This window comes from Oncorhynchus tshawytscha, linkage group LG25 (assembly GCF_018296145.1).
Source record: "Oncorhynchus tshawytscha isolate Ot180627B linkage group LG25, Otsh_v2.0, whole genome shotgun sequence".
In the NCBI taxonomy this organism is placed as follows: Eukaryota; Metazoa; Chordata; class Actinopteri; order Salmoniformes; family Salmonidae; genus Oncorhynchus; species Oncorhynchus tshawytscha.
In genome coordinates this window covers 43823972-43839601 of record NC_056453.1, presented here as the reverse complement: position 1 = coordinate 43839601, position 15630 = coordinate 43823972, and the positions used below count along the sequence as shown (strand labels likewise).

Sequence of the window (15630 nt, the reverse complement as noted above, 5' to 3'; positions counted from 1 at the left end):
CTTATGGACCTCACTATCTGTCACATTGAATTCTAGTGTAGTAACCCTAATGGACCTCACATTGAATTCTAGTGTAGTAACCCTTATGGACCTCACTATCTGTCACGTTGAATTCTAGTATAGTAACCCTTATGGACCTCACTATCTGTCACATTGAATTCTAGTGTAGTATCCCTTATAGACCTCACTATCTGGCACATTGAATTCTAGTGTAGTAACCCTTATGGACCTCACTATCTGGCACATTGAATTCTAGTGTAGTAACCCTTATGGACCTCACTATCTGTCACATTGAATTCTAGTGAAGTAACCCTTATGGATCTCACTATCTGTCACATTGAATTCTAGTGAAGTAACCCTTATGGACCTCACTATCTGGCACATTGAATTCTAGTGTAGTAACCCTTATGGACCTCACTATCTGCTACATTGAATTCTAGTGAAGTAACCCTTATGGACCTCACTATGTGGCACATTGAATTCTAGTGTAGTAACCCTTATGGACCTCACTATTTGCCACATTGAATTCTAGTGAAGTAACCCTTATGGACCTCACTATCTGCCACATTGAATTCTAGTGAAGTAACCCTTGTGGACCTCACTTTGAATTCTAGTGTAGTAACCCTTATGGACCTCACTATCTGGCACATTGAATTCTAGTGTAGTAACCCTTATGGACCTCACTATCTGGCACATTGAATTCTAGTGTAGTAACCCTTATGGACCTCACTATCTGGCACATTGAATTCTAGTGTAGTAACCCTTATGGACCTCTCTATCTGGCACATTGAATTCTAGTGTAGTAACCCTTATGGACCTCACTATCTGTCACGTTGAATTCTAGTGTAGTAACCCTTATGGACCTCACTATCTGTCACATTGAATTCTAGTGTAGTATCCCTTATAGACCTCACTATCTGGCACATTGAATTCTAGTGTAGTAACCCTTATGGACCTCACATTGAATTCTAATGAAGTAACCCTTATGGACCTCACTATCTGGAATTCTAGTGTAGTAACATTGAATTCTAGTGTAGTAACCCTTATGGACCTCACATTGAATTCTAATGAAGTAACCCTTATGGACCTCACTATCTGGCACATTGAATTCTAGTGAGTAACCCTTATGGACCTCACTATCTGTCACATTGAATTCTAGTGAAGTAACCCTTATGGACCTCACACATTGATCTGGCCCTTATGGACATTGAATTCTAGTGAAGTAACCCTTATGGACCTCACTATCTGGCACATTGAATTCTAGTGTAGTAACCCTTATGGACCTCACTATCTGGCACATTGAATTCTAGTGTAGTAACCCTTATGGACCTTACTATCTGGCACATTGAATTCTAGTGTAGTAACCCTAATGGACCTCACATTGAATTCTAGTGTAGTAACCCTTATGGACCTCACTATCTGGCACATTGAATTCTAGTGTAGTAACCCTTATGGACCTCACTATCTGGCACATTGAATTCTAGTGTAGTAACCCTTATGGACCTCACTCTGTCACATTGAATTCTAGTGTAGTAACCCTTATGGGCCTCACTATCTGCCACATTGAATTCTAGTGTAGTAACCCTTATGGACCTCACTATCTGCCACATTGAATTCTAGTGTAAGTAACCCTTATGGACCTCACTATCTGTCACATTGAATTCTAGTGTAGTAACCCTTATGGACCTCACTATCTGGCACATTGAATTCTAGTGAAGTAACCCTTATCTGGACCTCCCTTACCTCATATCTGTCACATTGAATTCTAGTGTAGTAACCCTTATGGACCTCACTATCTGCCACATTGAATTCTAGTGAAGTAACCCTTATGGACCTCACTATCTGTCACATTGAATTCTAGTGAAGTAACCCTTATGGACCTCACTATCTGTGAATTCTAGTGTAGTAACCCTTATGGACCTCACTATCTGGCACATTGAATTCTAGTGTAGTAACCCTTATGGACCTCACTATCTGTCACATTGAATTCTAGTGTAGTAACCCTTATGGACCTCACTATCTGTCACATTGAATTCTAGTGAGTAACCCTTATGGACCTCACTATCTGGCACATTGAATTCTAGTGAAGTAACCCTTATGGACCTCACTATCTGTCACATTGAATTCTAGTGTAGTAACCCTTATGGACCTCACTATCTGGCACATTGAATTCTAGTGTAGTAACCCTTATGGACCTCACATTGAATTCTAGTGTAGTAACCCTTATGGACCTCACTATCTGTCACATTGAATTCTAGTGTAGTAACCCTTATGGACCTCACTATCTGTCACATTGAATTCTAGTGTAGTAACCCTTATGGACCTCACTATCTGTCACATTGAATTCTAGTGTAGTAACCCTTATGGACCTCACTATCTGTCACATTGAATTCTAGTGTAGTATCCCTTATGGACCTTACATTGAATTCTAGTGAAGTAACCCTTATGGACCTCACTATCTGTCACATTGAATTCTAGTGTAGTAACCCTTATGGACCTCACTATCTGCCACATTGAATTCTAGTGTAGTAACCCTTATGGACCTCACTATCTGTCACGTTGAATTCTAGTGTAGTAACCCTTATGGACCTCACATTGAATTCTAGTGTAGTAACCCTTATGGACCTCACTATCTGGCACATTGAATTCTAGTGTAGTAACCCTTATGGACCTCACTATCTGAATTGAATTCTAGTGTAGTAACCCTTATGGACCTCACTATCTGTCACATTGAATTCTAGTGTAGTAACCCTTATGGACCTCACTATCTGTCACATTGAATTCTAGTGAAGTAACCCTTATGGACCTCACTATCTGTCACATTGAATTCTAGTGTAGTAACCCTTATGGACCTCACTATCTGCCACATTGAATTCTAGTGTAGTAACCCTTATGGACCTCAGAATAACCCTTATTGGACCTCACATTGAATTCTAGTGTAGTAACCCTTATGGACCTCACTATTGGCAATTGAATTCTAGTGTAGTAACCCTTATGGACCTCACTATCTGGCACATTGAATTCTAGTGTAGTAACCCTTATGGACCTCACTATCTGCCACATTGAATTCTAGTGTAGTAACCCTTATTGGACCTCACATTGACATTGAATTCTAGTGTAGTAACCCTTATGGACCTCACATTGAATTCTAGTGTAGTAACCCTTATGGACCTCACTATCTGGCACATTGAATTCTAGTGTAGTAACCCTTATGGACCTCACTATCTGGCACATTGAATTCTAGTGTAGTAACCCTTATGGACCTCACTATCTGTCACATTGAATTCTAGTGTAGTAACCCTTATGGACCTCACTATCTGGCACATTGAATTCTAGTGAAGTAACCCTTATCGACCTCACTATCTGTCACATTGAATTCTAGTGTAGTAACCCTTATGGACCTCACATTGAATTCTAGTGAAGTAACCCTTATGGACCTCACTATCTGGCACATTGAAGTGAATTATCACTTCTACCTCTACTCAGAAAATGTGTGTGTAACCCTAACCTGGCATCTAAGGAGCATGAATGAATCCTTAGATGCCAGGTTAGGGTTACACACACATTTTCTGTCATGGTCTATGGAGCCCCTGAAGTAGCCCTGGCCACCCCATGTAGAAAACTAGTTCCACCACTGCTTCCTAGGGAGTTTTTCCTAGCCACCGTGCTTCTACACCTGCATTGCTTGCTGTTTGTTTTTTTTTGGCTGGGTTTCTGTACAGCACTTTGAGACATCAGCTGATGTATAAAGGGGCTTTATAAATACATTTGATTTGATTGAGATACCAACATAAAAAAATGGTAGGTGCGTGGGGTCAGAAAACCAATCAGTGTCGGGCGTCACCACCATTTAGCCAGCAGCATACCACCCTGCAACCAGCAGCATACCACCCTGCATACCAGCAACATACCACCCTGCATACCAGCAACATATCACCCTGCATACCAGCAACATACCACCCTGCATACCAGCAACATACCACCCTACATACCAGCAACATACCACCCTGCATACCAGCAGCATACCACCCTGCATACCACTGCTGGCTTGCTTCTGAATCTAAGCAGGGTCGGTCCTGGTCAGTTCCTGGATGGGAGACCAGATGCTGCTGGGAGTGGTGTTGGAGGGCCAGTAGGAGGCACTCTTTCCTCTGGTCTAGAAAATATACCAATACCCCAGGGTAGTGATTGGGGACACTACCCTGTGTAGGGTGCCATCTTTCAGATGGAACATTAAATGGGTGTCCTGACTCTCTGAGGTCTTTAAAGATCCCATGGCACTTATCGTAAGAGTAGGGGTGTTAACCCTGGTGTCCTGGCTAAATTCCCAATCTGGCCCTCAAACCATCACGGTCACCTAATAATCCCCAGTTTACAATTGGCTCATTCATCCCCCCTCCTCTCCCCTGTAACTATTCTCCAGGTCGTTGCTGCAAATGAGAACGTGTTCTCAGTCAACTTACCTGGTAAAATAAATGTTAAAAATGTTGCCTCATGCAGCACGACTTCTCCATTGCATAAAGTTGATCAGGCTGTTAACTGTGGAATGTTGTCCCACTCCTTTTCAATGGTTGTGTGAAGTTGCTGGACTTTGGGGGAAACTGGAACACCATGTCGTACACGTTGATCCAGAATAAAAAAATGTTTTCAATGGGTGACATGTCTGGTGAGTATGAAGGCCATGGAAGAACTGGGACATGTTCAGCTTCCAGGAATTGTGTAGAGATCCTTGCGACATGGGGCTGTTCATTATCATGCTGAAACATGAGGTGATGGCGGTGGATGAATGGCACGACAATGGACCTCAGGATCACATCACAGTATCTCTGTGTACTCAAATTTCCAACTATAAAATGCAATTGTGTTCGTTGTTCGTAGCTTATGCCTGGCCATACCCTAGCCCCACCACGGGGCACTCTGTTCACAACGTTGACATCAGCAAACCTGCTCACCCACACAACGCCATATACATGGTCTGCCATCAGGCCGGTACAGTTAAAACCGGGATTCATCCATAAAGAGCTCACTTCTCCAGCGAGGCCAGTGGCCATCGAAGATGAGCATTTACCCACTGAAGTCAGTTACGACACCAAACTGCAGTCAGGTCAAGACCCTGGTGAGGATGACGAGCACGTAGGTAACTGAGGGATACAATATTGAAAGCATGATGTGCTTCTACACAGGAAGTTGCAGACACTTGTAGAATCTATGCTAAAGCGCATTGAAACTTTTCTGGCAGCTCAATTAAGATCCAATCAAATTGTATTGGTCACATGCGCCGAATACAACAGGTGTAGACCTCACAGTGAAATGCTTACTTACAAACACTTCAACAATGCAGTTAAAAAAAAAAGTATGGTAAAAATAAGAAACAAAAGTTAAACAAGTAATTTAAGAGCAGTAAAAATAACAATAGCGAGACTATATACAAGGGGTGTACCGGTACAGAGTCAATGTGCGGGGGCACCGGTTATTTGAGGTAATATGTACATGTAGGTAGAGATATTAAAGTGACTATGATGATAACAACAGAGAGTAGCAGCGGTGTAAAGAGGGGGGAGGGGCAATGCAAATAGTCTGGGTAGCCATTTGATTAGATGTTCAGGAGTCTTATGGCTTGGGGTTAGAAGCTGTTTAGAAGCCTCTTGGACCTAGACTTGGCGTTCCGGTACCGCTTGCCTTGCGGTAGCAAAGAGAACAGTCTGAGTAGGGTGGATTGAGTCTTGATAATTTTTAGGGCCTTCCTCTGACACCGCCTGGTATAGAGGTCCTGGATGGCAGGAAGCCTGGCCCCAGTGATGTACTGGGTCATTCGCACTACCCTCTGTAGTGCCTTGCGGTCAGAGGCCGAGCAGTTGCCATACCAGGCAGTGATACAACCAGTAGGATGCTCTCAATGGTGCAGCTGTAGAACCTTTTGAGGATCTGAGGACCCATGCCAAATATTTTTTCCTGAGGGGGAATAGGCTTTGTCGTGCCCTCTTCACGACTGTCTTGGTGTGCTTGGACCATGATAGTTTGTTGTTGATGTGCACACCAAGGAACTTGAAGCTCTCAACCTGCTCCACAGCAGCCCCATCGATGAGAATGGGGGCGTGCTCAGTCCTCCTTTTCCTGTAGTCTACAATCATCTCCTTTGTCATGATCACGTTGAGGGAGAGGTTGTTGTCCTGGCACCACACGGCCAGGTCACTGACCTCCTCCCTAAGACACTTTCACTTGGTGTTTCCTTTATTTTGGCTGTTACCTGTAGCAGCAGGCTACACAGAGAATGGAACAGCTGTATAGGGGAAACCGCTTGAGTCGCGCAAAAGGGAATATAACATTGCAGATAAAGTTTTGAATGAGACAATTGGTGTGTACAACATCGAAAGGTCTGCATCACTATACTGAGAGCTTTGGTGTATGGGCATTATGATCTGGTTGCATGCAGCTGTGGGCATGTGGTCAGGATTAAACCCAAGGTAAACAGTTACTGTATGTTACTCTTCATTCTGTGGTCAGGATTAAACCCAAGGTAAACCGTTAGTGTATGGTACCCTTCATTCTGTGATGTATCATTTTTTTCCTATCATCTCACCAATGAGATTTGACAAATTACAATACTTACACTTTATAGTCAATTTTAACACTAAAATAAATGTTTCTCGCTCATATCGATTCCATATAGCCCATTTTCTAAATGAAAAGTAGCTTTTTAGGGGCAGTCCCTCCAGGGTCCTCAAACTTAACTCTGGACCTCAAAGCTCGATCCACCATGTTTTTTCCTTTCCCCCCAGTAATCAAGGACTGATTTAGACCTGGGACACTAGGTGGGTGATTCTCCTCTAATCAGGGACTGATTTAGACCTGGGACACCAGGTGGGTGATTCCCCCCAGTAATCAGGGACTGATTTAGACCTGGGACACTAGGTGGGTGATTCTCCTCTAATCAGGGACTGATTTAGACCTGGGACACCAGGTGGGTGATTCCCCCCAGTAATCAGGGACTGATTTAGACCTGAGACACCAGGTGGGTGATTCCCCTCTAATCAGGGACTGATTTAGACCTGGGACACCAGGTGGGTGATTCCCCTCTAATCAGGGACTGATTTAGACCTGGGACACCAGGTGGGTGATTCCCCCCAGTAATCAGGGACTGATTTAGACCTGAGACACCAGGTGGGTGATTCCCCTCTAATCAGGGACTGATTTAGACCTGGGACACCAGGTGGGTGATTCCCCTCTAATCAGGGACTGATTTAGACCTGGGACACCAGGTGGGTGATTCCCCTCTAATCAGGGACTGATTTAGACCTGGGACACCAGGTGGGTGCAATGAATTATCAGGTAAAACAGAAAACCAGCAGGTTCCGGGCCACGTAGGGTAAGAGTTGAATTCCCCTGCTCTAGGGTAGGGCTCTCCAACCCTGTTCCTGGAGAGCTACCGTGCATGTTTTCACTCCAACCCCAGTTGTAACTAACCTGATTCAGCTTATCAACCAGCTAATTATTAAAATCAGGTGTAGTAGAGTGTTGGTGTGAAGAGCTACCGTCCTGTAGGTTTCAAAGAACAGGGTTGGAGCCCAGCTGGTTTAGGGGTTAGTTAGCGACGTCCCAAGGATTCCATAAAGCACTAACTTTGGTGATTCACTACCACATACATGTAATCTCTCTTTGCATAATCCTAGCTCCCTTTCCTCCTCTCCTTAGCTTTCCTAGAACCATTTCCTCATATCCTTGTGTAACAGTATAACTTTAAACCGTCCCCTCACCCATACCCGGGTGCAAACCAGGGACCCTCTGCACACATCAACAACAGTCACCCACAAAGCATCGTTACCCATCGCTCCACAAAAGCCACGGCTCTTGCAGAGCAAGGGGAACTACTACTTCAAGGTCTCAGAGCAAGTGACGTCACCGATTGAAACGCTATTTAGCGCGCACCACCGCTAACTAGCTAGCCGTTTCACATCTGTTACACTTGGCCTTCCTAGCTCGTGTTCTTATCTTAATTTCTAGCCTCCTTTCTTTTATCCCTCCCCCACCCTACCCTTTGATCCTAGCTCTAATTTTTTCTAACACCCTTTCCTTTCCTCATATTCTAGTTTCCTTTCTTTCTTCACTTGCTCCCTTCCCTAACTGTATTTTCTCTTCTCCTTCCCTTTCCTAGATCTCAATTCAAGATTGACTTAAAAGGAAAAAATTATATTAAAAAAATATCGTGTTGATGCAGAGATTGAAGTCAATCCTAGGAATGTGAGCGTATGGATAATATAATATTCAGAAATACATAGCTATCACACAAAATCACTAGACGCAAAGGTTTGTTTGAAACAGAATCAATATTTGACAGCGTCTTCTATGAGCACTTCCGGTTAAAAACAAATCAGTGAGATCAGCCTCCCGATTGGTCCAATTTAAAAATGAGACCGGGACAGTTTTGGACGACAACAGAAGACGGAATTTCGTTGCGAAACAAACAAAAAAAAATAATCTGTCACGTAAGTAGACATTAAAAACGCTAATATAATTTTCCCCCTACTGATTAGAATATATTTGGGTAGGTTAGTATGTCTCTTCATTATGTTACAAAAAAAAAAAAAAAAAAAAAGATTAACACAGCTACCTAGTTAAGTTAGCTGTGTTGCCGTGGCAATAGTGGTTTAGCCAACGTTAACTAGCTGTCAGTGTAGTTACCGATTTGTTTCGTTCAAGCCGACAAAACACGTTTTACTCCGCCTGTTTTAGTGCTGTGATGTGCTTACGGTTTATTCATGTCGAAGGTGATTTGTTAGCTAGCGAGTTGCTTCATGTGCGTTGGTAACTAACTAACTAACTAACTTATAGCCAGTGTTTTTGCTCAACGCCCTGTTTCTTTGTCCCCACCACATTTATATGACACCAGGATGATAGAATCAGGTTGTCACAGCACATTGGAAAACGCAGAGGAGAGAGAAATGAACGTCGACGACCTGAGGAAAGACCTTTTCTCAGAGTTTCACTCACAGGAGTCGTGCCGAGGGGAGAACGAGCACTTGCAGGTGTACCTCCGCATTCGACCGTTCGCATCAACTGAAAGAGAAAATGGCGAATCGCAGGTAATTTCAACACACTGTTCTGGCTTGAAATAGTTTTTTTTTTTTTTTCACAAGAAGCACACACGCCAGGTAACAAGAGCCTTGGATAATAACTGTTGACCAAAAGTTTTTAAATTGACCATTGACTTGTTGACCTTTGCTGTACAAATTCAAGGACTGCGTTGCCATTGAGCCCCCAGACAAGGTGCTCCTCAAGGCTCCAAGGACTTCCCTCTCAGCAAGGCTTAGTGACAAATCAGTCCCTCAGACAGCTCAACGGTTCCAGTTCTCACAGGTCATTCAGCAGGGCCTGTCAGTGCCATCCAGGGACTATATATATATATATATTGCCTGCCAACTAAATCTGACACATTTTCAGTAATGTTGATTTTAATGTGTACTGTCCCTGTATAAAACACATTTTAACAAAGTAGAACAAAAACAAACAAGAAAATAAATAAATAACCACAATCATTATAAGGAACAGAAGATGGATCTTATAACAACACTGTTCATTTATTTTGGTCCTCAGGTGTTGGGGCCAGAAACTTCTCAGAAGGAGATGTTTGATGGCACAGTGAGAAGTCTGGTCAAGGATGTTTTGGAAGGTGGAAATTCTCTGGTTTTCACATATGGCGTCACAAATGCCGGAAAGACATTCACATTTCTAGGTTTGATTTTCTATATATTTTTTTCTTGCCTTGCAGCTGTTTTGTCCTAACATCCTACTTGTACACAAGGGCTGGCCTGAGTTAGCTGTTGTACAGATTCACTGTTTGAATAACACTGAAATGCAATCCTTTTTAAAGTCAAATCATATGTTGACCCTTCAACCCCTTGCTCTTTATGGCCAACTCTCATAAAAACACACTAAGACGACATGATTCACACATTAACAAATCTTCAACACCTGTTGTTTTTTAGGTCCAGAGACCAATGCAGGGATCCTCCCAAGGTCTTTGAATGTCATCTTCAACAGCATTGAGGGCCGTGTTTACAACCAGATGACTATCAAGCCACAGCGATGCAGAGAGTTCATCAGGCTCACTAAAGACCAGCAGAGTGAAGAGGCCACTAACAAGAGACATCTCTTCAGGCTTCTCAAGGAGGTACAGGGTTGATTTATTAACCCAAATTCATAAAAAAAAAAAAATAGTAATATTTTTTTTTAAGCCATTGCATTACTTAACAAGTTTTTCTTTGGGTTTAATAATATATATTATATCATTGCTCTTCCCCCATAGAGTGATAACCTGAAAAGCTCCACCAGCCAGACAAGCAAGACAATCCTGCAAGGCAAGGAGATTCATCATTTATGTGGTCTTACATGACCATGCATGTTCATGTTTTGCATTTATACATGATTTGTCACGTTGCTCTCTCTCTCTCTCTCTCTCTCCTCTCTCTCTCTCTCTCTCTGGTAGTTCGGTGCATCGTTTGCCATCACAATAGACCTCTATCCAACAAGAGGGTTTGTAAACAGGCTAACCCCGCCACTTGTTTCTCTGACAGGGTCCACACTAAGTGACATTGAGAGGACTGTGACTGAAGACGCTTTCAGTCTGGTTGTTGACGCACACACCAAGTTCTCCGTCTGGGTGTCTTTCTGTGAAATCTACAACGAGAATATTCACGACTTGCTGGAGCCCGTACCGATCGGGTCCCTGAAGAGATCCACGCTGCGGCTATCACAGGATGTCAAAGGCAACTCCTTTGTAAAAGGTAACAGATGCATTGGAGGTGTAAAATATATATATATATTATATATTGCTATATATATTATATATTGCTGTATAACAAGTTCTTTATATATCTATCCTGGGAATCGGACCCACAATCCTGTTGGAGAAGCACCATGCTCTACCAACTGAGCTGCAAAGGACCAAATGTTCCTGCGTGTGATTTTTCAGATCTGAAGTGGATACAAGTGAACAATGCGGAGGAAGCCTACAAGGTGATGAAGCTAGGGAAGAAGAACCAGAGCTTTGCCAGCACAAAGCTCAACCTCCTCTCAAGCAGGAGGTATGATCATTTAAAGCACGTCCATTTCCTTTTTCAATTATTAATTTGAATGTTTCTTTGGGCTGTTACTCACTTGCGTGAGCCAAGTTCGCACAGTAGAGTAGATTGATCCCGCTGAGCTCTTATAAAAAAAAATCTGTTCTGTCCCTATGCTCAGCCACAGCATATTTTCTGTTCGTATCCTGCGGATTGAAGATGCTCGGATTCCTCGCGTTAACTCTGTCAGCGAGTAAGTGAAATGCATATTTCAATTCATTTTTTTTTGCGCACAGTAAAAAAATCTTATATGAGCCCCGTGCAGTACTTGTGGGTGTCTAAAGGCAAGGCTGTTTTTGTCTTTCTGTTCAGGTTGTCCCTGTGTGACCTGGCTGGGTCTGAGCGGTGTGCTAAAACGCAGAATAAAGGGGAGCGTTTGAAAGAGGCAGGGAACATCAACACATCGCTGATGACGCTGGGCAAGTGTATCAACGCCTTACGTCAAAGCCAGCAATCCAAGTGAGCCTTGTCTGCTTTTTGACATGTGTAATAGTCTATAAAACATTAGGAACGCCTAATGGGGGGGTATACGTAATCTTTTAGCTGAATCTTCAACTCATTTCCCAGTGCTCTGAGAACTGTGTTTTTGTTGTACATCGTCCCTGTCCAAACATAATAAATACAATTTATTTTCTGACCTGCCTCTTGTTTGCTAGGCTACCACAGCACATCCCTTTCAGGGAGAGCAAACTCACCCACTACCTGCAGGGCTTCTTCTGTGGGTGGGGCAAAGCCTGCATGGTAGTCAACATCAACCAGTGTGCCTCCATGTACGACGAGACGATCAACGTGCTCAAGTTCTCCGCCGTGGCTCAGAAGGTGGTGGTGCTGACATCCAAGACCGTCCCCCATCTCGCCACCAAGACTTCGGCCCGGGAACTGTCCATGATCGTCGACCACGCAGACAGGAAGAATATGTTGGGTCGGCGGAGAAGGAGCTCCCTGGTTGGCTGGGAGACCAGTCTGGAGGATGTGCAGGAGGATGTTGATGACATGGAAGAGGAGAGCTCGGCAGAGGACAGCGTGATTGAGGAGACCATGCAAGAAGTGGACGATGACAAGTTTCTCATCGATAAAGATGCTTATGAGGTAAGGCTCTCCCCCTAGCTACTAGGGCTGGGAGTGCCAGGGACCTCATTACCCCAGGCACCATTACATCATATTGAGGGATCTCATTACACCATATTGAGGGGCCTCATTACAACAGGCCTCATTGCACCATACCGAGGGACCTCACCGTACCATATTGTCACCACACGGAGGGGCCTCATTACACCACACCTCATTACACCATACTGAGCGACCTCATTACACCACACCTCATTACACCATACGGAGGGACCTCACCGTACCATATTGTCACCATACTGAGGTGCCATTTCAATATGTATTGCGATTTGGTACTGTTGTTCTCTTGCGTTCCGAACATATTGCTCACCACATGTCTGCTGCAGAGGGACAAGAGTCATGATGACTAGTTTTGATCCGTTGTGGAAATAAGTGCTGAAAACAAATTGGCTCCCTATTTTTAAAAGGTGGAGAACAAGCTATGAAGGAAAAAATAGTTTTTGTGCAGGGACAGCTAACTAGTGCAAAAATAATAGCGACATTGTCAATATATTGACACAATATATTGTCAAAAATAATATCCCAATTATGTAACAAGATTGATTTGTTCCCCTATCACCTACATTACCAGGCCCTGATTTGATTGGTCTGAAATTTGAGGAAGATTCAGGCCTACTAATAGTCTCGTAAAGGGACCAGAGTTTTGCCTGATCAGGTCACATTGTCAAAACTCTGGTCCCTTTTTATGAATATAAAGTTCACCCAGAACTAAAGTCTTGTGTAATTTGGTCAGATGCTTTATTTAAAATTAAAAAAAAAAAAAAAAAAAAAAAAATAAATATATATATATAAGTGTCCACAAGAGAGAAATGTGAAGTAAGTATTTTAATATCCGTTAACCCTTTCAGAGCCAACTCCTCCAGTTGAAGGAGCTCCGGAAACAGCTCCAGAAAGAGAGGTCTGAAAACCTGGTTCTGGAATCCCGGATCCGTGACGAGGTCACAAAGGACTTCTCGGAGCTCTTCTCTGAAATGCAGACCGACTACAAGTGAGCTCTTCTCTGCCTGTTTTGTTTTAAGTAATCATTTTTGTAGGACTGTTTTTTTTAAAATAATAATAGTTTGGATTGATATATTGCTTTTCTATCAACTGAGGTACTCAAAGCTTTACATTAGTAAGGGGGATTTAAAGGTAAATGTTTTTAAATGCATAAAACTGAACAAGCTGTAGCTATAGTAACTTGATTTCTTTGTCTTTTAAAGGGAACGTCTGGCCAAAGAGAAGGAGATTGTCGAGGAGAGAGCGGAGAGGCGTCTAGAGATCCTGAAGAATCTAGTGAACAAGAACACCAGTCAAGAGGAGCTGGAAAGAACCGATGAAGAACTGGACAGAGCAGAACGAGCCACGGTAATACGGCCAAACTAGACACGTTGGCCATCGAGCAGTGTCAACCTCCATCATATATAGCCTTGTCTCTTCCTTCACCCGACACTGACTTTGCTGATAACTACTCTATTGAGGAATCATGTACCGACTATGACATGTGGTCTCACCTAGCTATCTTAAGATGAATGTACGTACTGTAAGTCGCTCTGGATAAGAGCTTCTGCTGAATTACTAAAAATGTGTGTTGTCTCGTGTAGAAGGACAGCTCGTCGTTGGGAGGCATGTTTGACTCCATGTGCAGTGACCTGGCAGGCATAAAGATGGCGGCTGAGACGTGCAAGACATGTCTGGTGGTCGCCCACCCAAGTAGTGACACCGTCTCCAACCTCTCAGAGCAGCTGCCTGTCAAAACCAATGGTAACCAACTGGCCGGTCGCTTTATTTTAGCACGACACAATGGAGTCCACGAAGCGAAGGCTTGATGATGATTTTGAATGGGGTGTGTAATGTTAAAAACCAAGATGATGCACCCCTTTTTGGGTCCTCGGGACCAGGATTATGAAACAATGGTGCACTCTGTCACATTCACCTTTCAGTAGAACTCTGTCAGCAACAACCTGTTAATCAGCAGTTTTCACTATCCATCAATGACAGAAGCAGACCGGTTTACATGATTTTATTTTATTTTTTCATTGTCTGTGATGGAACATGCTAGGCTTCCTTCTGGTTGATTAGTCCGTTGTCTTCCGTTGATTTTCAGAACTGGAAAATTATTGCAGACGAGCACCGCAATCAAACGAACAGCTTGACGAGGCTAGAAAGGTACTGTCAGATGCATTTTTATTTTGGATGGGGGTATTTTGCAGCAATGTGACTTATTTTTGATTCTAACTAGTTAATCGTGGACAGACTACGTATACCACATGATGCTGCAGTTTAGTTGTGTGTTAACTGAGAGTCGTACTGACAAACCTTTTTTTGTGTTTTCTCCTGAAGACTCTGGAGTCTCAGGAGCTGAAGTTCTCCGACCTCGTGGAGGTGTGTCATGAGAAGGATGAGATGATCTCCTCGCTTCGGAACACTGTGGACCAGCAGTTCAAAGACACTATCAAGGATGTAAGTTCATTTTAAATGACAAGCTATCAGCCTGTTTCATAGTCCAGTGATTCTCAAGTTTTTGCTTTGGTGGGGGGGGTGGGGCTTTTGTGATAGAAAATTCATCACATCAAATGTTATTGGTCACATGCACATGGTTAGCAGATGTTATTGGTCACATGCACATGGTTAGCAGATGTTATTGGTCACATGCACATGGTTAGCAGATGTTATTGGTCACATGCACATGGTTAGCAGATGTTATTGGTCACATGCACATGGTTAGCAGATGTTATTGGTCACATGCACATGGTTAGCAGATGTTAATGGTCACATGCACATGGTTAGCAGATGTTATTGGTCACATGCACATGGTTAGCAGATGTTAATGGTCACATGGTTAGCAGATGTTAATGGTCACATGCACATGGTTAGCAGATGTTATTGGTCACATGCACATGGTTAGCAGATGTTAATGGTCACATGCACATGGTTAGCAGATGTTATTGTGAGTGTGGCGCAATTCTTGTGCTTCTAGTTCCGACAATGCAGTAATATCTAACAATTCCACCACAACTACCTAATACACACATCTAAGTAAAGGAATGGAATAAGAATATATAAATATATCGATGAGTAATGCAGAGCGACAGAGGCAAGATGCAACAGATGGTATGTAATGTACAGTTGAAGTTGGAAGTTTACATACACCTTAGCCAAATACATTTAAACTCTGTTTTTCACAATTCCTGACATTTGATCCTAGTAAAATTCCCTGTCTTAGGTCACTTAGATCACCACTTTTATTTTAAGAATGTGAAATGTCAGAATAATAGTAGGGAGAAAGAAGCTGAAATAAATCAATTTCTTTCATCACATTCCCAGTGAGTCAGAAGTTTACATACACTCAATTAGTATTTGGTAGCATTGCCTTTAAATTGTTGAACTTGGGTCAAACATTTTG

At 42.9% G+C, this 15630-nt stretch overlaps 1 protein-coding gene across 13 annotated transcripts in view; it reads left to right on the top strand.

Annotated features, from left to right (window-relative positions):
- Positions 1-8356: 8356 nt before the first annotated feature.
- LOC112223944 (kinesin-like protein KIF20B) overlaps positions 8357-15630 on the top strand; it is a 42017-nt gene continuing 34743 nt past the window's right edge. For 12 of the 13 annotated variants that reach the window (XM_042305775.1, XM_042305781.1, XM_042305778.1 and 9 more), the window contains exons 1-16: positions 8357-8483; positions 8888-9080; positions 9235-9354; positions 9592-9730; positions 9984-10168; positions 10304-10355; positions 10572-10781; positions 10970-11081; positions 11239-11310; positions 11430-11576; positions 11774-12206; positions 13094-13233; positions 13448-13592; positions 13829-13988; positions 14332-14393; positions 14568-14687. In XM_042305775.1, coding sequence (XP_042161709.1) covers positions 8889-9080; positions 9235-9354; positions 9592-9730; positions 9984-10168; positions 10304-10355; positions 10572-10781; positions 10970-11081; positions 11239-11310; positions 11430-11576; positions 11774-12206; positions 13094-13233; positions 13448-13592; positions 13829-13988; positions 14332-14393; positions 14568-14687 — 2289 coding nt within the window. In that variant the 5' untranslated portion in view covers positions 8357-8483; position 8888. Of the gene's footprint in view, positions 8484-8625; positions 8766-8887; positions 9081-9234; positions 9355-9591; positions 9731-9983; positions 10169-10303; positions 10356-10571; positions 10782-10969; positions 11082-11238; positions 11311-11429; positions 11577-11773; positions 12207-13093; positions 13234-13447; positions 13593-13828; positions 13989-14331; positions 14394-14567; positions 14688-15630 lie in introns of those variants that run through there. The other variant, XM_042305773.1, reaches the window with a different exon arrangement.